The sequence below is a fragment of the Panthera uncia genome, chromosome C2, assembly GCF_023721935.1.
Source record: "Panthera uncia isolate 11264 chromosome C2, Puncia_PCG_1.0, whole genome shotgun sequence".
Taxonomy (NCBI): domain Eukaryota; kingdom Metazoa; phylum Chordata; class Mammalia; order Carnivora; family Felidae; genus Panthera; species Panthera uncia.
The window spans coordinates 65932479-65955941 of record NC_064810.1 but is presented as its reverse complement, the minus strand read 5'-3'; the positions used below and the strand labels follow the sequence as shown (position 1 = coordinate 65955941).

Genomic DNA, 23463 nt, shown 5'->3' with positions numbered 1-23463 from the left:
CCTCTGTTTGTAACTATTTTTCCCCCTTCCTTTCCCCCATGGTCTTCTGTTAAGTTTCTCAAATTCCACATGAGTGAAAACATGATATCTCTCTCTGACTGACTTATTTCACTTAGCATAATACCCTCCAGTTACATCCACGTTGCTGCAAATGGCAGTGTTTCATTCTTTCTCACTGCCAAGTAGTATTCCATTTTATATATAAACCACATCTTCTTTATCCATTCATCAGCTGATGGACATTTAGGCTCTTTCCATAATTTGGCTATTGTTGGAAGCGCTGATATAAACATTGGGGTGCATGTGCCCCTATGAATCAGCACTCCTGTATCCTTTGGATAAATTCCTAGTAGTGCTATTGCTGGGTCATAGGGTCCTGGGTCCTTTTGATACCACCATCTCTTTACTTTTATACTTGCCTTGTTTATAGCTCTGTCTCTTTAAGCCAGCAATCTGATCTGAGAATTTTAATGTGGATTAAATCCATTTACGTTTGATAGGATCATGATTAGAAATATATTTGGACTGATGTCTACTTCCTTATATTTTTTGTGTTTTTGTGTTTTTTTTCATTTTTCCTGCTTTCTGTTGAAATGTTTGCACTTTATTCCCTCTCCGCCTTTTCACAGTTGTATGCAATTATATGCAAGGTTTAAACTTACCATTAATTTTTTCATATAAATACTTGATTTAAAAAATTCAAAATTAATCAGTTTCTCTATACTTGTCCCAAACAATATAATGCTCTTTGGATTTTTAACAGTGAATCCTGCACCTTCAGGTTCTCATGTTATTTTTGTCTACCATTTTAGATCAAACTTGCTTTTATGCCCCTAAAAGTAGCCATTATTATTTTTGTCATAAATATTTATTTAGATTAAACCATGCTTATCATGTTCTTTGGTCACTCACCATTGCTTCTCTCTCAGCCTCCTTTTTTCTCTTGGACACAGGTTTATTCTTTCTAAAGTAGAATCATTAGTAATTCTTTTTGTGATGGTCTATTAATTGTAAACATTTCAAACGTGCTTTGCCTGAAAATATTGTCAATCCTGCATAATAGGTTAGGTGAATATAAAACTCATTTATCTGAGAAGTCTGCTGATAGTTGAACTTTTATTCCTTTGTAGGTGATCTTTCTCTACTCTCTTGTTGCTTTAAAAAGATGTGTCCTTTGTTCATAGTCTATGTGTTTACCTCTAAGTGTCTAGGTAAGATTTATTCTTATTTATATTGTCTATGTTTTGCTATATGTTTTCAACCTAAGCACATTGAATTTCTTCAATTATGGACATTTCTGAGCCATTATCTCTTTGCATATTGTCATTCTTCCATTATCTCTATTATCTTCTTTTGGAATTTTCATTAGATTTATATTAGGCCTCATTCTGTTCTTCATATTTTTCAACTGCTGTTATTTCCTTAACTTTCTGAACTGCAGCTTGTTTAGCCATAAGGATAAAAGTCTGATATATGTATTTTATTACTCTGGCTGCTGCTATTTGTTGACCCTTAATTTGTATTTTCCGTGGTGCTTTACCCACCCACCCTGGCCACCATCTTCCTTAAATAGACTGAAGTCTTATACATCCATTTGTTCTCTTATTCACTCATGCATCACTTATCTCCCACCCTGTTTATTTATTTTACTGAGTTCTAATTGACCTATAACATTATATTAGTTTCAGGTATATAAAAGAATGATTCAATATTGTATATATTGCACAATAAGTCTAGTTAATATCTGTCACAATAAATAGTTACAATTTTTTCTTGAGCTAAGAACTTTTATGATTTATTGTCTTAGCAACATTTAAATACATAATGTAGTGTTATTGACCCTGGCCCTTCCCACCCCTCCTGTCAGCTAGCCCAGAATGCATAGGTCTTAAACTAAGCCATAGATTTAGAAACAAAAGATCAGATTCACACTCTGTATTCTACCAAATAAAGAAGATGGAAGCTTACCACATGACAAAAGAGATATACCCTAAGTAAAGCACAAAAACAAAACAATGGACAATAGGAAGGAAAAAACTTAGGCATTAAAGAATCAACTCAGGAAATGGGACGATAATTGACAGGTGTTCCAAAAAGAGCACAGTTGAGAGAAATCTCACAATTTATCCCAATACCACTCTCAAGTTTTCTCTTGTTCTCTCTTGTTATATCTCACTTTCTTTTAAAATGTCTCTCAGTTATCCATGTCTACTAATTTGTTATTTCTGTCATTCTCTTGCCATTCTTATCATTCTTGTCATTCCTCTTCTTTCTTCTTCCTCTTTCTGAATTTCTTTCAAAAACGCAATTTCTTTCTCTTATACTTTTACTTTCCCAATTTTTCTCTTTCTCAAATTCTCACTAATTCTCACATTTTGACAATATCCTAGTTTCTGAACTCTCTATTTCTCAACATTTTTCTCAAAATGAACTCAATTTCTGTTCATCTCCAACAGTCTTTCTTAATCTATCTTTTTCATCTTTCTTACTAATTCTGCTATCCAGTTTCTTTCCTCTGTTATACTCATGCTCTCTTTAACTTTCTTGGTATTTCTATATTTCTTTTAGTACTTTTTCTTAATGTCTCAATATTCTTGATCCCTCAGTCTTTCTCAGGAACTTTTTTTTCAAAATATTTTCCTCAAACTCTTATTTACTCTCTTTTTTCCTTTTTCACAAAAGACAGAAAAAGTTTCAAACTCATGAAGATTCTGTAATGTGAACAGAAGGCAGACCGGCTAAGGCCCTGGGTCCCCCAAAATTCACTATTGTGAGTTTCCTGTTTTATGTTGTTCTGCCTTACATATACCAAAGGGACACTGGAAAAGTCAGCAAACCCAAAATTCAATGGGCACAGACAAAAAAAATGCCCCCCAAAATCTGCTCTTCTGTTGAAGGACCAGGAAAAGGGGCAGCCAAGCAAGGCAGACTTTTAGACAATATGCGCTGTACAGAGAAACTCCAGTCCCACATTTACCCTGGCCAGCAAAGGCTGAGTGAATAGCCTAGACGTCCACCTTTGCCACACTGTAAAAATGTATTCACTGTCCAGGTTCTTTTCACCTGGGAGGTCTCATAGAAGGCTGAGTTGGGAGCCAGGATTTCCATCTCTGTAGGGTGGTAATGAGCACCTCTCGTCTCATACAGTGTCAGTTGAGACCAAGTGGGGAGCCTGGAGTTCCAACCCTATCTACTGTTAATGCAGTGTTCCTCCTTCTCTTTGCTGGGGTGGCAATAGATCAGGCTTAGTAGAGAGTGAAGACTTTCATGACTTCTCAGCAGTAGCAATCCCTCTTCTAACCCCACTCAAAAGGTGTCCCCCAGTGGAGGCCACATGGGGAACAGTAATGAGGTGTCCCTCCCCTTCTTATCCAGGGTAGAATTAACAGAAGCCTACCGGGGAGCCTAATCTTCCACTTCCACTTTGCTGTAATGAGTCCCTTTCCTCCCTTCTCCATGCCCCTTTTCCCAGTGTCAAGGGAGGCTGAGTGGAAAACTTGGACTTCCATCCCCACCTGATAGTACTAAGGTGGTATCCCCTTCACCCACCAGATTGGTGTCAGAGGAAGCATGCTAAAACACATGATTTAAATAAGATCCTAAGTCTTATAACACAATGCACAAAATGTCCAAGTTTCAAGTGAAAATCATGTCTTACCAAGAACCATGGAGAGCTCATACTAAGTGAGACAATCAACAAATGCTAACACTGAGATGACATGGTGTCCAATTATCTGACAAGAATTTTAAAGCAACCATCAGAAAAATTCTTCAACAAGTAATTACAAATACTCTTGAGACAAATGAAAACATATATAAAATTTCAGGAAAGAAATAAGAAGACTAAAAAATAGAAATAAAGATATAAAAAAGAACAAAACGAAAAAATTAGAACCAAAATATATAACCAAAAAGGGGAAAAAACCCCTCAATGGATAGGCTCAATAGCAAAATGGAAAGGACAGAGGCAAGACTCAGTAAATTTGAACAATAAAAGCTATGCAATCTCAACAACAGAGAGAAAATAGCCTGGAAAAAATGAACAGAACCTTAGGGACTTGTGGGACAAAAAGAGATCTAATATTTGTGTCATCAGAGTCCCAGAGGTAGAAGATTGCAGAGGGCTGAAACATATTTAAATAATAATAATAATAATAATAATGACTAAAAATTTCTAGCATTTGTCAAAAACCATAAGCCTGCAGGTTGAAAAATCTGACCAAAACTTAAATGGATTAAATCCAAAGCAATTTGTGCAAAGACATATTATAGTCTTCTGAAAACCAAAGACAGATTTGGTCTTGAAAGCAGTCAGAGAGAAATGACACATTACTGATGGGAAAAACAATTCAAATGACAGTGTATTTCTCATCAGCATCCATGAAGTGTGGAAGGAAATAACAAAATATTTTTCAAGTGCTAGAAGAATGGTTAAGCCACAATTCTATATCCAATGAAAATATATTTAAGGAATGAAGGGGGAATTAAAGACATTCACACATGAGGTAAATCTAAGAGCATGTGTCACCAGCAGGTCTACCCTCAAAAGAATGGCTAAAGAAAGCTCTGTAAACAAAAAGGAAATGAAAAAAAGAAGGACTCTGGGAACATTTAGAAGAAAGAAAGAACACAGAAATAAAAATATGGGTAAACACAATACATTTCCCTTATCTTCTTGAGTTTGTTTGATGGTTGAAGCAAAAATTGTAATAGTCTTCAGTATAGTTCTCAATGAATATGGAGAAAATAATTAATACAATTATATTATAAATGGGGAAGGGTAAAGGGACATAAAGGGGTTAAAGCTTCTACAATTCACTCAAAATATCAATACCAGTTGACTTTGATAAGATATGTCTATATTACATAATAATATATTAAGAAATTATATAATGTATATAATTAATAATTATACATATAATTTATATGTAATATACAAATATACAATATTACAATGCAATATGATAAAGTAACTTCAAGTGTAATTATACAAGTATAATAAAATAAAATAAAAGGATGAAAAAGATAAGATGCGAACATTAATCAAAAGAAAGCTGGAGCGCCTATCTTAATATTAGACAAAGTACAGAGCAAAACAAATTACCAAGGACAGAGAAGTACATTACATAATGATATGGTCAGTCTACTAAGAAGAACGAACCATCCTAAATGTGTATGCACCAAACAACAAATATGTGAAACAAAAACTGATAGAACTGAAAGGAAAAATAGACAAAACCACATTTATAGTTGGAGACTTAAATGTCTCTCCCTCAATAATTAATAGAACTAGATGAGATGAATAGCTCCCTCAAAAAATTGCAGTGAAGATTTAGGGAAGGAATGCCTGAAGCCTTCAGTAGTCACCAGCAGGGTACATAGAGTCAATCGTAATAGACATAATCTGTGACTCTATGGAGATTATATCTAGTGGGGAAGACAATTAATTATACAGTTATTTTGGAGTAATAAGAAAATTCAGGTCCTATTGGAGTCAGAAAAGGCTTCTTTTTGAGGAAGAATCATTAAGCCAACCTCTGAAGAGTAACTAGAAACTCTCTGAGTGAAGAAATGGATAAAAGTGCTTTAGGGAAAGGGAATAGCATTCAGCTATCCAAGGTTGAGAAAACTTGCTCATCAAAAATAATAGTGAATCTGAATATTACAACTTGTCTTTGTTTCAAAAGGCGAGCCTTCTCATTGATTCTAGGATTTTCTATGTTAAATATACCTCAGAGGAAGATTAATAATATCTATCAATTACTGGATGCTAATTACATGCCAAGTGTGATGCTAAGCACTTTATATGTAATATAATTCTTACCACAAGCTGTGATATAGGCATTTTTATCAGTTCAATTTTAAAAAAGGAAAACGGGTTAAAAAAAGTTAATTTTACCTAAGGTAAAAATGCTAGAAAATGGTGGCTCTGGGGTTCAAACCTAAGTCTGCCATCTACAGTGCCTCTAGTTTGGTGAACTGGAGTTCAGGGAAGCTTACCTGCCTGGCCTGCTGTGTTGGGCTGAGCCATATACTTTTCATATGTTGACTAAGGGACATTTTACCTTCTGTTATGGACTGAATGTATCCCCTCCAAACTCATTTGTTGAAATCCTAGCCTTCACGAGGGTGGAGCCCTCATGAATGGAATTAATACCCAAATAAAAAGGGCACCAGAGAGATCTCTCTCTTTCTTTCTGCTATTTGAGGATACAACAAGCAGCATTCTGCAACCCAGAAGAGGGCTCTCACCAGAACCCAAACATGCTGGCACCCTGATCTTGAACTTCCGGTATCCAGAACTGTGAGAAAAATTTATGTTATCCCTGTGTTTTGTTATAGCAGCCTGAACTGGCTAAAACACCTACACCTCAATGATATGTCACTTGCCTTAGAGAATGGTCCAATCCAGGTCATATGCTCCAGAGATTTTCCAGTATGTTCTGAGTCTGGCAGATAATGAGATACTCATGACACCATTGAACCAAAATAAACAGTCTTACTTTACCCTTGCAGGTGAGGTGATATAGGAGAGGAATGTCTGTGTCCTTGTCCTTTAGAGTTACCATTGACGTAACCCAGGATGTGCACACCATCAAAATGGGCGGTGAAGATGTGATCTTTGTAAGTTGGTCCCACTTTAGAGAAGAAAGATGGAATCTTGAAATATATTTATTTACCAATTCATGCTCAAAAGATTGTCTAATCTATATAAAAATTACACTTGAGGACAACTGTGAATCGCTTTAAGGGCCATTTTATTAACATGAGAATTATAGGTAACTGTAAGGTCCCCTTTATCATAAAGGAAGTCTTTCCATGGAGGATTCCGAGTTTATTAAAGATAAATTTTTTCCTTGCATTATGCATAAGGGTATACTATCTTCATAGTGATCAAATGTAAACAGGAAGAGAAGGGTAGAAAGGCAAATAAAGTGAAAATGAGGAGAGATAATTAGGGAAAGAGGCAATGGGGAAATGCAAAAAGAAGACAGGAACACAAATTCAACCCAAATAGGCCTGCATCCTCTACCCTACACCAAAGCAGCTGGCTATAAGCAAGTCTCCACTCATTCTTCCTGTTTGTTGCTGTTGATTTGGGGGAAGATTTCATCTAAATAAGAAAAAGGGTGGGGTTGAGAGTATAAAAGAAAAAAATAAAGTCACATCTAGAGAAATCCTCGGAATCAAAAAGCTGATTTTTAAGAAGAATGCCGGTGCAATTTTGATTGGGATTGCATTGAATATGTAGATTGCTTTGGGTAGTATTGATGTTTTAACAATATTTATTCTTCCAATCCATGAGCATGGAATGTTTTTCCATTTCTTTGTGTCTTCTTCAATTTCCTTCATAAGTTTTCTATAGTTTTCAGCATACAGATTTTTTATATCTTTGGTTAGGTTTATTCCTGGGTATTTTATGTTTGTTGGTGGAATTGTAAATGGGGTCAATTTCTTGATTTCTCTTTCTGTAGCTTCATTATTGGTGTATAAAATACAACCAATATTTGTACATTGATTTGTACCCTGTGAATTTCCTGAATTCATGTATCAGTTCTAGCAGCCTTTTGGTGGAGTCTTTCTTTTGGGTTTTCCAAATAAATCCAGTGAAGAAATGGGCAAAAGACACAAATAGACACTTTTCCAAAGAAGACATCTAGATGGCCAACAGACACATGAAAAGATGCTCAATGTCATTCATCATCAGGGAAATCCAAATCAAAACCACACTGAGATATCATCTCATACTAGCCAGAGTGACTAAAATTAACAACTCAGGAAATGACAGATGTTGGAGAGGATGTGGAGAAAGGGAACCCTCTTGCACTGTTGGTGGGAATGCAAACTGGTACAGCCACTCTGGAAAACAGTGTGGAGTTTCCTTAAAAAATTAAAACTAGAACTACCCTATGACCCAGCAATATCACTACTAGGAATTTATCCAAAGAATGCAGGAGTGCTGATTCATAGGGGCACATGTACCCCAATGTTTATAGCAGCACTTCCAACAATAGCCAAATTATGGAAAGAGCCTAAATGTCCATTGGCTGTGGTTTATATATACAATGGAGTACTACTTGGCAATGAGAAAGAATGAAACCCTGCCATTTGCAGCAACATGGATGTAATTGGAGGGTATTATGCTAAGTGAAATAAGTCAGTCAGAGAAAGACAGATATGTTTTCACTCATATTTGGATCTTGAGAAACTTAACAGAAGGGAAGGGGAAAAATAGTTACAAACAGAGGGAGGGAGGCAAACCATAAGAGACTCTTAAATACAGAGAACAAACTGAGGGTTGATGTGGGTGGGGGAGAAGGGAAAATGGGTGATGGGCATTGAGGAGGGCACTTGTTGGGATGAGCACTGGGTGTTGTATGTAAGCAATGAACCATGGGAATCTACCCCCAACACCAAGAGCACACTTTACACACTGTATGTTAGCCAATTTAACAATAAGTTATATTAAAAAATAAAAAATAAATTAAAAGTTTGCAGGCAAAAAAAAAAAAAAGGCTGATTTTAAAACTGTACACTCAGAGACTCAAGTGGTAGCCCTGGGGTGTTAGCTTAGGTATGATCTGATTCCCCCCACCCCAACCAAACCAATCAGGAGCTTGATCCACCAGGGTTCCTTTTGGTAACTTTTCCCCGGCAGAGTACTCACCCCTTTCCCCATCTAATCAAAGGCTATTTCTACTCCAAAAATCACATCCTTAGGATTCCTAGTTTTACTCCTTATCCCTCTTGCTTATAGTGTCTGCTTGGTATTTACTACATAAGCAATCGATAGTATTGCCATGTGAGAAGTGGGAGAACAGCCTACATGTAAATTTGGAAGTTATAGGTTCGTGTTCTTGCGTATTTCTGTAATTCAATTTCTTTCAGGCATTCACAGTTTCATTTTACTATCTTTAAGTTGGCTTTCTGATGTTTTAACCTAGACCTTTGAAGTTATTTCAATTTTGCTTCCAACCCCATCCATAAGCGAGCTATTTCTACTAGTTCTTTGGACACTGTGGAGAAATAGGTCTTTTTCAGAGTTTCTTGTTCAGCTAAGCCTCTTATTAAACCTTCACAGAAGCTACCTGAATTCAAGTCTGCAGCACCCCTTGGATTATACCAGGGGTTCTCAATTCCAGCAACATTTTAAGAACACCTGGGGAGCTTTTAAGGTTCTATCCCAGACCAATTACATCAGAGTCTTTAGGCATAGGATAATAGTTCTAAAGCTCCCCAGGGGATACTAATGTGCAGCCACTGCCCTTGTCCAGTTGAGAACCACTGCACTTCAAATAGAAAATCCTCTTAATTAGCATCTCCTTTAGTCTGAGCACATTAGCTCCAATTAGCACCACTTGCATCCCATTTCTGATCTTGGATATTTTCTGGTTCCTCCTTTTTTTGCAAATCACTTCCATCCACATGAGAAGCACAGAATTTATTCAGTTTGGGTAGATGACTTTGTTTTAATTAACTCACAAATGTAGTTTGCATAAATTTTACTTTTCTATATAACCTCTGCAATTTCAATGGAAAAATCACTTTATTATTTGTACAGGCTAAAATAATCAGATGACATATTTGAATGTATATCAATTGTCATTTGAGTTTCCTTTGCTTTTGTTTTCAGAAATATTAGGCTGAACAAGAAACCACTTCTAGTGTAGCACACTTCTTAAAATTCTGGATGTTATATAAGAAATATATTTAATAAAATTCCTGAGTAAAATTGTAAAAATCAGAGAATTCCTTGTAGGACATAAATGTCAATCAAATACTCAAACATTCTAAATGAGCAAATGAAACTCTAGAACCAAAGTTTTCCATAGTGGTGTCTGCTGATCCATGGTGATCTAGAGTGTGGATTTTAATGGATTATGTATTCTGGGATAGGAGTCTGGGGCTCCTAACAGGTGAGAGATAAGATCTAAGAAAATAAAGTCAAAACCCAACAAGAAGCACCCTTAGTAAGTAAAGGAGAGAAATGTCTGATCTGCAGATTGATATGGTGAGGATGGAAGTCTGTCCAAATCTGGCTCTGAGTGTCTAACATCATTCTCCTACTTCCATATATTAAAAAAAAAAAAAAAAATCAACCCAGAGATTAAGTTTAAAGTGGTCCAGAATTGGATGTCTCCCAGAAACTGCCAGAAATATGTGCAGATGTTTTTTTTTTTTTTTCTGGGAGATTTTATTTATTTTTTATTTGTTGTAAATAAAATCTATACCACACGGGGGGCTTGAATTTATGACTCTGAGATCAAGAGTCCCATGTTCTACTGACTGAGACACCCAGGCATTCCCTGTGGAAGATTTTAATTCAGACCTGGAAAAATTACCACAAATAAAAATCCTAAGGAACACAAGCTCAGATGCAATTAAAAGACAGATGGGAAATACTTCTGGTGTATTAACATTATTACAATACCTGTTAGCACAAAATTTTTTTTTTAATATTTAAAAAAATAGTTTTGAGAAGTAGCTTTCTTTTTTAAGATTTTTTTTAAAAATTAGAAACAGTTGTTGAATGTTTGAAAATTTGAAAATATTCTCTAAGCTTTTTACTGGGATGACATGAACTATTTCTTGCATTTCCTTCCTAATTATTTTCCTCATTTGATCATAGTTCATATAATAAAAATAATGTGAGATTTGTGAGAATTTTTTTTTTTTGTTTATTACCTTCCTTAAAATGCTGGGTTTATATTGGGAGAAATATTAGAACGTTTATTATGTGGGAGGCACTGTTCTAAGCACTTTACCCATATTGACTTATTTAATGTTCATAAAAACCAGTTTACTATTATTATCACTGTCATATACATGAAATAATGGATGCACAAAGAGGTTAAGCAAGTTGCCCCAAATCAGTTACAAAGTCTTCATACTTAGACTGATTGGCTCCAGAATCGCACTCTTGACCTCTATGCTATAGGACATTTCATAAAGTTCTTCCATGACTACAATGTAAATTAGGATTCTTTCTACTTCTTTGATAACACTGCTCATTTCTGCCTGAACATTAGTACAACTTAAAATTATTAATTTGTTTAATGTCTGTCTCTTTCTCTAGGCTCTTTCTCTTTGAGAGCAGGAACCATTTCCTGCCTTTTCCCTGCCACATACACAGAAGGTACTCAATAAATGGTTGAGAGAATGAATTCAGGGAACTTGCATAAAAGAGAACGAGGAAAAATGTTTCCTTCGTGGAGTAATGTCTCCATCTTGTGGAACTTTAGAATATTGTCATTAAAAAACATTTTTTAATAAGGTAGGTTTTCATAGAATTCTAAAGTGCCTATTTTCCAGGCGTCTAACCAATCTTTTCTACTGGACCAGCCCTTTTGAGATCGTTAGTGCTATAGAATAGCGCAGCCTCTTACGGACAGGCCTTTCTCCTACTAGATTTGCTTGGTGAAACTAATTATGCAACTAGGTAATTAGCCACAGTTTACGTCCAGAATGCGTTTGCTTCTACCTTGCCAAAAGGTAGAGCACAGGTCCATCAACAAGCTCTTGGCTTAGAATGATCACCCAGGCACATTCAGAGCCCATTCTTTGCAGCGTTAATACAGACTTCGAAGGGGTCTATCTGCCAGCAGTCCCCGACTCGCCGTCACGTATTCGTCAGAGTGTGATGGCCACAGCAGGAACTGCAGAAATAGCCTCTGCCACACCATCATACACTACGAGAGCGGCTGATTATGCTCCACTAGAAATCCGAGGTTTCACTTGTATAATATTTTGCACACATAATCTGCTATAATTTTTTAATACAACACTTTAAGAAGAGTTATTTCCCTGATCTACCTATAAAGGGCAACTCACTTTTTGAAGTTAGTAAATCTTGCTATTCAAATCAGAAATGGACCCAAAAACGTGCTTAGGCTAACCCGATTATAAGTGCAGGTTATATATACCGAGTCTCCCCCCTCCCCGCCCCCCAACCAGGCCCAGTTTAGTTTCTCTGACCCTAACCCACAAAGAAGGTTAGAGACTGGAGGTCTAGGACACCACTGAGAGACGCTCCTTCCCCACGATTCTATGGTTTTTCAGGATACTCTCACCACTGAGAACTCTATGGTTCCGGCGCGGGTTGGGAGGTCTGTTTGAAAACCGTGGCGGGAAGATGGTGACTACACCTGTCATCAGGCCCTGTTTCTACCGTGTGGGAAGACGCTGGGACTGTGGCTTTCCCTGAATGGCCAAGAAGAGTTCGCGATGAATCTTCCGCGCTGGAGTGGGAAACGGCGACGTTCAGCATCAGGCTCGGACTCCTTCTCGGGAAGCTGCTGTGACAGTAATGACAGCTCCCTGCTCCCCTCAGGGCCGGTGCTGAGTCCTCCCCCAGGCCTGGGGCGCTGCTTGAAGGACCTCGGTCGCCCGCCAGCAGCAGCTGCAGGTACTCTCGGGCCCTCTGGGGGCGGCGGGTGAGGTGGGCAGCTCTGCCCAGCCACGTGTCAGAAGGTGTACGTAATTACAGCACAGAGCTTGCTTGTTTGCACAGCCTGCTAGGCTTCTACTCCCTTTCTCAGTTTGTGACTCCTGACTGGTGTGGAAGGTCACTTTCTGTTAGGACATGGACGTGCATATTGGGCAACAGCCTCGTGATAATATTCAAGTGGTTTGTGGATCATTCGACCTTTACAGAAACAACTTCCTAGTGGCCAGTCTAATCATCTGTGGGAGGCTCAACGACTAATAGTGCCCAGGACTCCTTACAGATCCTTATATGGGAAAATGCTTTATGTCAGGATATGCTCTATATAGCCTCACTCCAACACACAGGGATTCCAAAACACGGTGGAGGACTACTGAAGTCATATATTAGAATTAGATTCAACTCTTAATTACTTTTTTCTTTCCTGAAAGGGGAATGCAAGCAGACAGTTTCTGACGATCAAATGGACAAGTTGCTGTTGGCAAACTGGGGACTTCCTGCAGCGGTTCTGGAGAAATATCACAGTTTTGGTGTAAAAAAGATGTTTGAGTGGCAGGCAGAGTGCCTTTTGCTTGGACAAGTCCTGGAAGGAAAGAATTTAGTCTATTCAGGTATTAAAATTTGTGCAAATTAATTTCTTTATTACTTTAAAGACATGAATGTAAAGGATACTCTATTGAGGTGGTTATGAAGTAGTTAAAAGGTAGTAGTTATGAGGTAGTTTTAAAAAGTGAATGAGACAGTGATTTATAACTAGAGAAAGTCTTAAGTCTTAAAATATGAAAAGTGGAGTCTCATATACATACTTAAATTATGCAAATTCCATTATATTGGTGGTTGGTAGAGAGCAAAACAGACAATTAAAATTTTTTTTTACATTGCTTTTGGAGAGACAGAGAGAGACAAAGCACAAGTGGGGGAGGGGCTTGAGAGAGAATGAGACACAGAATCCGAAGCAGGCTCCAGGCTCTGAACTGTCAGCACAGAGCCTGATGTGGGGCTGAACTCAGAAACTGCAAGATCATGACCTGAGCCATAGTCGGACGCTCAACAGATTGAGCCACGCAGGTGCCCCCAAAAGCAGACAATTTGAGGAGAGCTGTTCTGCTTGCCATTCCTCTCAACAAACATGTCCCAGGATGAGTGTGCAAGGGAAATGTAAATCTGTTCTCCCTGCCCCCCCGCCCCCAGCCCCTGCCCCTGCCCCGTTGATCTCAGTTGCCTTACGGTGTATGAACATTATACATTATTTATTTATAAATTGACTCGCTTTACAGGGTTGCATACACAAAACTGGGTGTAATTTGATTTATAGAAGATATATATAGGCTTTCAAGAGCAACTCTGGCATTCATACTACTTAATTTTTTTACTGTGCTGACTTTAGAACTTACTTGGTAAGATGCACTTTCTTTGTATCAGTTTTCTCTGAAGTTGAGTGATCCAGGTCTTTCCTTATGGCTGCAGCAAATACAGAGTTATCATTAGAAATAAGTTCAGAGTGTGGAATCAGATTGGTTGGGTTTGAAAACTAACACTTGCCGCCTGTGGCAATTAATAGAGAGCATATTAATAGAAAGCATGAGAGAATGCTTAGAAGAGTTCTTGGCATGTAGAAGGTACACAATAAATGCTAACTGGTGACAGTGGTAGAATGGCCTGACCATTTCCACTGCTTAAACCAAAACTTGAGTGTCATTCATATCTCTGGTCACCAACTTATATCAATTAATTACCAAGTCCAGTGTGTATTATCCCAAATAGCTTGATTCTGACTACTCTCTGTTTTTAGGTACATAACCTAGCTTATTATCCTCTCTCTTGTAGATTATGCTATCATCTTCTAGATTATGGAGTAGCCTTATAACTAGTTTATCTTTTCTCTCTGGTTTTGTTCTGCCTCTGCACCCAAAGTGGTCTTTATAAAGTACATGATCTTGCCACTCCTTTTTATGAAACTCATCATTCTGTGTTGCTTTCAGGATAAATTCTAAAGTCCTTATGTGGTGGGATTATAAAATTCTTTTTCATGTGGCACATTCATTTATCTTCTCTTACTCCTACTGATTTTATTTCAGGCTTACTAAATTACTGTCATCTGAATTCACCAGGTTTTCCTCCAGGCCTTTGCACATGCTGTTTCTTTTGCTTGACATTCCTTTCCTCTTCCATTGTCTTCTCATAACTTCTATTTCCTTTCCATAAACTTTGTTACAGCTCTTCTCTCTCAGCTTCTATCATAGTTCCTATCACAATATATTAAAGTTGTTTATCTCCTTCCTCAAAGCAGGGCTTTTAACCATTCAGTACTTAAAGGATCTTTAGATACAAACTAGGGACTCAATATTCATCATTTATTGTTCCAAAAAGGATTTGTTTAATAATTCTCTTCTGTGTGAGGCTATCTAGAACCCTGGTTTGAAGTCAGTGGGGTTTAAGCATGTAAAGTTTTCAAATGCTAGTAGGGGCCTTAATGATAGGTTAGTCTTAGGCCCTGTAGTTACTGGATGTGGTTTAAAACATTTATTTGTGCAGTATGTCAAATATTACTTCTCTTTATGATAACCTTATGGAATAATATGTTTTAGCTCCGACAAGTGCTGGAAAGACTCTTGTTGCTGAACTACTTATGTTGAAGAGGGTTTTGGAAATGCGGAAGAAAGCTTTGTTTATTTTGCCCTTTGTCTCTGTGGCTAAAGAGAAGAAATACTATCTCCAGGTAATGTTCTTGTACTAAGAACATTATTGTGATAAGACCTGTTATTGGGGCTGTGTTAATAATAAGTTTCTTTTATTGCATCCCAGTGTTGCTTTGAAAGTTGACCATTTATGAAGAGAAACTTTTTTTTTTATTAAAAAATTTTTTTTAACATTTACTTATTATTGAGAGACAGAGAGACACTGAGTATGAGCAGGGAAGGGGCAGAGAGACGGGGAGACACAGAATGCGAAGCAGGCTTCAGGCTCTGAGCTATCAGCACAGAGCCCGATGCGGGGCTTGAATTCACAAACTGCGAGATTATGACCTGAGCTGAAGTCAGACGCTCAACCGACTGAGCCACCCAGGCGCCCCAAAGAGAAACTTTAAAAATATTGCATAAAAGAGAAAGGGTCATCAAATCAAAAGAATGATTGGAAATTGTGTTAAAATTTATAAACTTTCCCTTAGGAAGTAAACATAATACTCATGCTGATTGAGTCATAAATTAAAAATCAGCATTTTAGCTGAATAGTAGGATTAGAGAGAAACGTGGAAAGGAAAGGGTATTTACAGAAACATATCCTATCCTGAGAGCCGTTCAGGAATATTTAAGGGAAGAAGAACAAAATCCATTGGTGCTTAGGTAGAATCATATACCACTTCAAGCCTGTGGTCTGTTCTATTCTGCAAAAGTGAGTAATGTTTTTTATTTGTATGATACTCACTGGTTTTTAAGCCATTTTTACAAATACAGTGTTTCATTAAGTAGAATAAAGTTACTATTGTGATTTCTGCAGTGAAAAAATGCCGTGTTGGAATGGCAAGACTATTGTACTGGTGGTCCAGAAAATCTGGATTCTAGTCCCAGTTTTGCCATTAACTATGTTTTCAGACCAGGCACATAATCTCCTGGGCATCAGTATTTTCATTCTTAAAATGAGGATGTTAACCCTCAAACTATGGGTTAACTCAATAAACACTCAGAAACATGTTATTGAATGAACAGCTCTCAAGTTCAATGGTTCTATAAATCTTTTTAACAGTTATTTCAGAGGCCAAATAGCCAACAAAGCTGGTCCCACATCCTCTCAACTTAGACCAAAGTAACAAAATGATGAAAGGATCCTTTTTATTAAGAAGGTATGTTAGTTACAATTTAAACTAAAAGAAAATTAACATCAAAGTCCCACTGCATTTGACTTTTGAAAACTTCCATTGTATAAAAAATTAGTGGTATAGTAAGAATATTTTTTTCATGAAGTATAAATTTGTTTCTTAAAGTGTTACATTAGTGTTTAAAAAAAGACCTAGTATCTTGCATGTTTTTAGAATAAAAATTTAGTGCTTAAGGTAGTTTTTTTCCCCCAATTTTAATTTCTATAAATAGCTCTAGGAAATGCTGCTTTAATACTATCATTAAAATGGCATACTTAATTTTATTTGGCTTTGTCTTAACAGAAAATCTCTGTTCTGAGTTTTGTCAGTTCTAAACTTCATATTTTTAGTATATGATTCTAAAAAGAACCAGTGTATCCTGGCTAGGAACAACCAACAGTAATCTAATAAATATCTTTTGATACTTATGTCTGTGTCGTGGAATAGAACCAATCTACAATTCATGAATTTCAAATATTTTTACCTGTATTGTTCCTTTTTACTCAATTCAGAGTCTGTTTCAGGAAGTAGGAATAAATGTGGACGGTTATATGGGCAGCGCCTCCCCCACAAGGCATTTCTCTTCCTTGGATATTGCTGTCTGCACCATTGAGAGAGCCAATGGTCTAATCAATCGCCTTATAGAGGAAAATAAGATGGACCTATTAGGTAAGAAAAGTAGGAAATAAGCAAATACTTTCTGTTGCTATTTTTTGTTGGAATGGAGTGGAGCTTTTGTGATTTCTACGTGTCCCATGTTTTTTCTTACTGTCTGTCATCTATTTCTGAAGTTGAGAATTGGCATCTGTAATGTTAGGAACTCTGTTTAAAAAAAAAAAATTGTGTCCTGCTGCTGTTAATTGACTATTTCCTTGTATATACTTTACAAAACATAGAGGATATCCTTGAGCCCTCAAGTCATTTCTCATTATTTCTCTTCTGTCTAAACTTTACCAAGAATAGAAGGAAGCATGCTGGGGCTGGTTCTGTCATATCCACAGTTACTGTGTATGTATATTCATTATCATGTTCTAATGCTAAGATATCTAGATTTGGCTTCTTCTCAGAGGCTACCATTTAGCAGGGAAATTGTAGGGAGCTATAGAAGCTGATACTGTATTTGAACTTAGGACTCTAGGAAGATTTTCTACCTTAATACTTTTTTTTTCTTTAATAACCTCTTAGGAAAGTCTATGTAGAGATAGCAACAGGAAGAGAATGGTTGTAGCAGCAACAGAAGCAGCAGGAATATCAGTTAGCCATTCATTGAGATCCTGGTGAACTTAAATGGTAAAGTAGGAGTAGGTTAGGAGTGAGGAGTGAAATCAAAGATTAATAAGACATGGCTCTGCTCTATAAAGCTTAGAGAAATCACATTCACCAATTTGTATCAGAATTGTCTTATTACTTGTGATCCAATTGGATTATAAATACGTTGAGGATTGCAATAGAATCTTATTTAAGTCTTATATCTAATATATTGAGCACAGTGCCTGGCACACTAGGGAGAATAAATATTTTTTGAATGAGTGAGTGAATAAATGTTGAAATAACTTATCATGCCATATGATTTTGAGATAGCTTACCAATGAGGAAAAGGAACATCATGCCATTAGGAAATAGACCTGAAAGATCTTGATTTTGGTGGGCAAGATTTGTAGGGAGGATACCACCGCCTGTGAAAACCATGACATGATGACCTTTAAAGGAGGTGTTGGTTGATACTAAATTTTCAATTATTCTTGAGCACTATTCCAAGTGCACAGACTGGTTTAATTCACTAAGTAGTGGAGAAGGGAATTACGGTCATATTTATGTTTTGTAGTAGGGTGATTCACTAGCCTATCACTTCCAACAAAAACATCTCTTAAAATCACTTCTTTCTTCTTGATCTGATCTTGTTTTTCTAGGCAACTTCCTAACATCAGTATGGTTGCCCTGGCTGTTTTCCCCCATAGAAAAGTCAATACACTGAATAACTGTCATAAATGTATTTGATGTCTCATTGTACATACATTTCTACAAGGTTGCCAATAAAGAAGTGTCTGAGTAATAAGAGGCAGTTTTCTCTGAGTTAGCCCTGATTTAGCTAATCATTGATTTTTAGATCCAGAATACTTATAGTAGGACCACTTATGATGCCTGAAATGTCTTGAAAAAGGATCATCTACTATGTGAAATCTAATTTTTGTGTTAGGGTTAGAAATTTGTATCACCTGCAATATATTATAGTAATGACAGCTACTTACTGTATAAGATATTGGGTCTTTTAAAATTTTTCTTGAAATTGTGAAATTTTGTAAAATCTAGGAATGGTGGTTGTGGATGAATTGCATATGCTGGGAGACTCTCACCGAGGGTATCTGCTGGAACTTTTGCTGACTAAGATTTGCTATATTACTCATAAGTCAGCATCTTGGTAAGTACCTGAAATAACTGAGTTCCTGAGATTCTAGCAATGTTGAGAAAGAAATGTTGAGAAAATGTCTGCAAAATAGGTATGAATTAAATAAATTAAAGAAGTAGAATAGTGCCTATTTAGAACAAACTCATGTATAGCAGTTAGTTTTTATTCCAAAAGAAGTACATAAGACTGAGAGTGATTTTATTTTGTAAACATTTAAAAATTTCTGACTACTCACCATTTTTATGATAAAATTTTAAAAATCCAGTTTTTCTATTTGTCAGTTATACATTCATTGTATTTAAGTAGTCAAAGCTAATTTTGAAAAATAGCATTTCTTCATCCTCCACTTACCAGAGGTAACTACTTTCAACTCTCATAGCTTTGAAAACAATTATTTATAGTGTTATCTCTAAATGTAACCACTTGAGTTTTTAGTTTTACAGTTTATATTGATTACTTACTGTGGAAGATGAAGATCTAGCTCTTTTTTTCTCATTTCAGTATGTATGTATGTATTTATTTTTTACTTTTCTTTAAATCCAAGCTAGTTAACATATAGTATAAGAATGGTTTCAGAAATAGAATTTAGTGATTCATCACTTATATATAGCCCCCAGTGCTCATTCCAACAAGTGCCCTCCTTAATGCCCGTTACCCATTTAGCCCGTCTCCCGACCTACCTCCCCTCCAGCAACCTTCAGTTTGTTTTCTGTATTTAAGAGTCTCTTATGGTTTGCCTCCCTATTTTTATCTTATTTTTCCTTCCTTCCCCTATGTTCATCTGTTTTGTTTCTTAAATCCTACATATGAGTGAAATCATATGATAGTTTTTTTTCTGCCTGATTTATTTCATTTAGCATACTGTTGTTGTAAATGGCAAGATTTCATTCTTTTTGATCACCAAGTAATATTCCATTGTATATATATATAACACATCTTTTTTATTCATTTGTCGGTCGATGGACATTTGGGCTCTTTCCATAATTTGGCTATTGTTGATAGTGCTGTTATAAACATTGGGGTACATGTGCCCCTTCAAATCCTAGCTCTTTTTTATATTCTTTACTTACCCAACCGAGTCTCCCATCACCTCCCCTCCACCCCACAGTCTCTGTCTTCTCATCACCTTCCCATTCTCCAAATACTGTTATGTCATAATTTTGCTCAGATCAATATTTAGTGTTATGCTGTTAGGACTATACATGCCATTGCCAATACAAGCCATGTAGTATATATTGTGACTACTTTTACTTTCTAAATAATGTTTTATTTTCTCTGAAATTAATAAATGTTTTTTTTGTTTATTTGTTTGATGGCCTGTGTTTTGTTGTTGTTGTTTTTCTTTTATTTTGTATTTATTATGTGAGTGTGTGAACTGGAGAGAAGAGGAGAGGGAGGGAGAGAGGGAATCTTAAGCAGACTCCATGCTCAGCATGGAATCTGATGCAGGACTCCATCCCACAGTCCTGGGATTATGACCTGAACTGAAATCAAGAGTGGGACGCTCAACCGACTGAGCCACCCGGGCACCCTAATGGTTTGTTTTTCTATGTCCTTATCACTGATTGACCTCCAGCCTCTTTCCCACTTATGTAAATTTTCATCCAATATGTTTTAACACATTTGCTATTATACCAAATTCATCTTCTTGAAGTTTCTCCAAAAGCCTTCTGAACTGTTCCAATCTGGATAGGTGGGTAAACTACATATGTATGTGCTGCACAGCACTTATTTTAGGATCTTTCTTTATCATTATCATTCATTCCTATTACTTTTTGCTTGAATCAGAGCACCCCTTTTTTGGATAATTTATGTTTTCCTCATTTTGGTGAGGACATCTTTCAGGAAAATCCACTTTATTTTAGTGTACAGGCTATTACGCATGTGATTTTTTTTGAAAATTTTCATGTCTGAAATGTTTTATAGCTATCTCATAGATTGTCCAGGTATAAAAGTCAAGATTTCCTTTAGAGTTTTTAAGACATTACTTCATTAAAAACTTACTTACTACTTAAGTTACTTACTTAAGTTACTTACTACTTACTACTTACTTACTACTTATTACTTAAAAACTTTAGAGTTTTTAAGACATTACTTCATTTTCTTGTTAGTGTTGAGAAATCCCATGCCATGCTTATCCTTTGTCCTTTGTATAAAATGTTTTAATTCTCTCTGGGAGTTTTTAGGGCTCCTTTTATTTCTCAGTGTTGTGAAATTTCATGCTGATGTGTCTTGGTGTTCCATTTTTGTTCATTGTACTCAGTACTCAATAGATTCTTTCAATCTGGGAGCTCTTATGTTTCAGTCTAGGGAGATTTTAACACCTTTTGCAGTATATGAGAAAACATGGAGATAATCATCTATGTCCTAAAGCAGTAGGGATATAGAAGATGTGACTAATACAATTACCAAATTTGACCTAATGGATGTATGTAGAAGAATTACCAAATAAAAGCAGAATGTTCCTTTCAATGAACATAGTAAATTTGTACTAATGCTGAACCATAAAGCAATATATTTTAAAGGGTTTAAGTCACTTAAAATGTATTCTCTGACAAATGGGATTCAACTAGAAATAAATATAGGAGAGGCATGACTAGAAAATTCACACTGGAAATTGGGAAAAACATTTTGACCCATTTTTGGGTCAAAAAAGTAATCACAGTAGAAACTGGAAGATAGTTTGAAGGCATATCTCCTAACAAAACTTTTGAAATGTAGCTAAAGTTTAAAGGGAACTTGATAGTATAAAGTGCATATATTATTAAAGAAGAGAGACTGAAAAATTAATGCATTATTCATCTCAAGAACTTAGAAAAAGAATAGTAAAATAATGCCACAGAAAGTAGAAGGAAATAAATAAAGACAAGAGCAAAACTTATTGAAAGAGGAAAGTTATTATCTAGAACATTCACACACTTCTATGATCAAGAAGAAAAAACCCAATACGTCAATGGGCAAGCACCTTCAACAGGCATTTATAAGATGGTATCCAAATGGTCCATAAACATGAAATGGTCTTAATACCATTACTAATCAAGGAAATGTAAACTACTTCCTCAAGGGGATATTACCACACACTTTCCAAAATGGCTAACATTAAAAAGATTGGCATTTGCACCAACGTGGATGGAACTGGAGGGTATTATGCTAAGTGAAATAAGTCAGTTAGAGAAAGATATCATATGGTTTCACTCATATGTGGAATTTGAGAAACACAACAGATGAATATAGGGGAAGGGAAGGAAAAATAAGTTACAAACAGGGAGGAAAACCATAAGAGACTCTTAAATACAGAGAACAAACTAAGGGTTGATGGGATGGGGGTTTGGAGGTTGGAGAATATGGGTGATGGGCATTAAGGGGGGTACATGTTGGGATGAGCACTGGGTGTTATATGTAAGTGATGAATCATGGAATCCACTCCTGAAGCCAAGACTACACTCTATGTTAGCTAACTTGACAATAAATTAAAAAAGAAAAAAAAGATTGGCATCTTTTTTTTTTTTTTTAACTAAGTGGTGACAAGATGTGGAACAATAAAACACACATGGATTATGGAGATACTTTGGTACCGTCTCTGGAAACCAGTTTGACATTAATAAAATTGAAGATAAGTTATAACCCAGTAATTTTATTTCTAGGTGTGTACCTTAAAAATGACTTGGTGTATGTCCTGAAGGACATGAACAAAAATATTGTTAGCAACACTATTTGTAATTAATACTATGTGTCTTTTAACATCATTTTCGTTTATTTTTTACAGCCAGACAGATTTAGCCAGTCCTCTGTCTAATGCCGTGCAGATTGTTGGCATGAGTGCTACTCTTCCTAATTTGGAGCTTGTGGCTTCCTGGTTAAATGCTGAACTCTACCACACCAACTTTCGTCCTGTACCACTGTTGGAGTCAGTAAAAATTGGAAATTCTATATATGATTCTTCAATGAAACTTGTGAGGGAATTTCAGCCCCGTCTACAAGTAAAGGTAAGTCAGTATTCTTCAATAAGTATTCCCAGTGTTTGACTGCATTTTCTAGCAAGTTGTTAACAATTTTTGAGTTATATAAGTTAGTGGTTGCAAAGTAGTTGAATATGCTTTACATCACCATCAGAAGGATTATTAATATTTTTTTTTATTTAAAAAAATTTTTTTTATTTATTTTTGAGAGAGAGAGACAGAGTGTGATCGGGGAGGGGCAGAGAGAGAGGGAGACACAGAATCCAAAGCAGGCTCCAAACTTGGAATGCTTCCTTGTTTCATTTCGAATGAAGGCCAGCCTCTTTTTGGTAGCCTATAATGCCCTATGTGATCTGTCCCCAGCCCCTTAGTGCTCTGAGCTCACCTACTACATTCCTTCTCACTCCCACCACAGCCACATTGCTGTTCTATGATATACCAAGAATCTTCTACCTCAGGTTCTCTCTGTCTGGAATGCTTTCCCCCCACTCATCAGCATGGTTTACTCTTTCACCTTTGGACCTTTACTCAAATGTCACTTTCTGAGACCTTCCCTGGCTAACTCATCTAAATTATAATGTCCTCCCTTTCCTGGTCCCTATTTTCCATTTTATTTTTAGCACTCTTCAAAATTCTGTGCGTTTTACTTAGCTTGTTTTTGTTATTATCAATCCCTTCTTACTGGAGTAGTAAAATTCTGAGGGCAGAGCTTTTTTTCTGCTTTGTTCTTTATCTCCAGTACCTAGAACAGTATCTGGTATGTAGTAAATGTTTGTTCATCAAGTGAATGAATGAA

General features: G+C 36.4%; 1 protein-coding gene across 1 annotated transcript in view; it reads left to right on the top strand.

Moving 5' to 3' along the window:
- The first annotated feature begins 12101 nt into the window (after positions 1 to 12101).
- POLQ (DNA polymerase theta) overlaps positions 12102 to 23463 on the top strand; it is a 116026-nt gene continuing 104664 nt past the window's right edge. The window contains exons 1-6 of the mRNA XM_049628253.1: positions 12102 to 12406; positions 12877 to 13056; positions 15034 to 15164; positions 16814 to 16970; positions 18612 to 18720; positions 22475 to 22694. Coding sequence (XP_049484210.1) covers positions 12226 to 12406; positions 12877 to 13056; positions 15034 to 15164; positions 16814 to 16970; positions 18612 to 18720; positions 22475 to 22694 — 978 coding nt within the window. The 5' untranslated portion in view covers positions 12102 to 12225. The remainder of the gene's footprint in view (positions 12407 to 12876; positions 13057 to 15033; positions 15165 to 16813; positions 16971 to 18611; positions 18721 to 22474; positions 22695 to 23463) is intronic.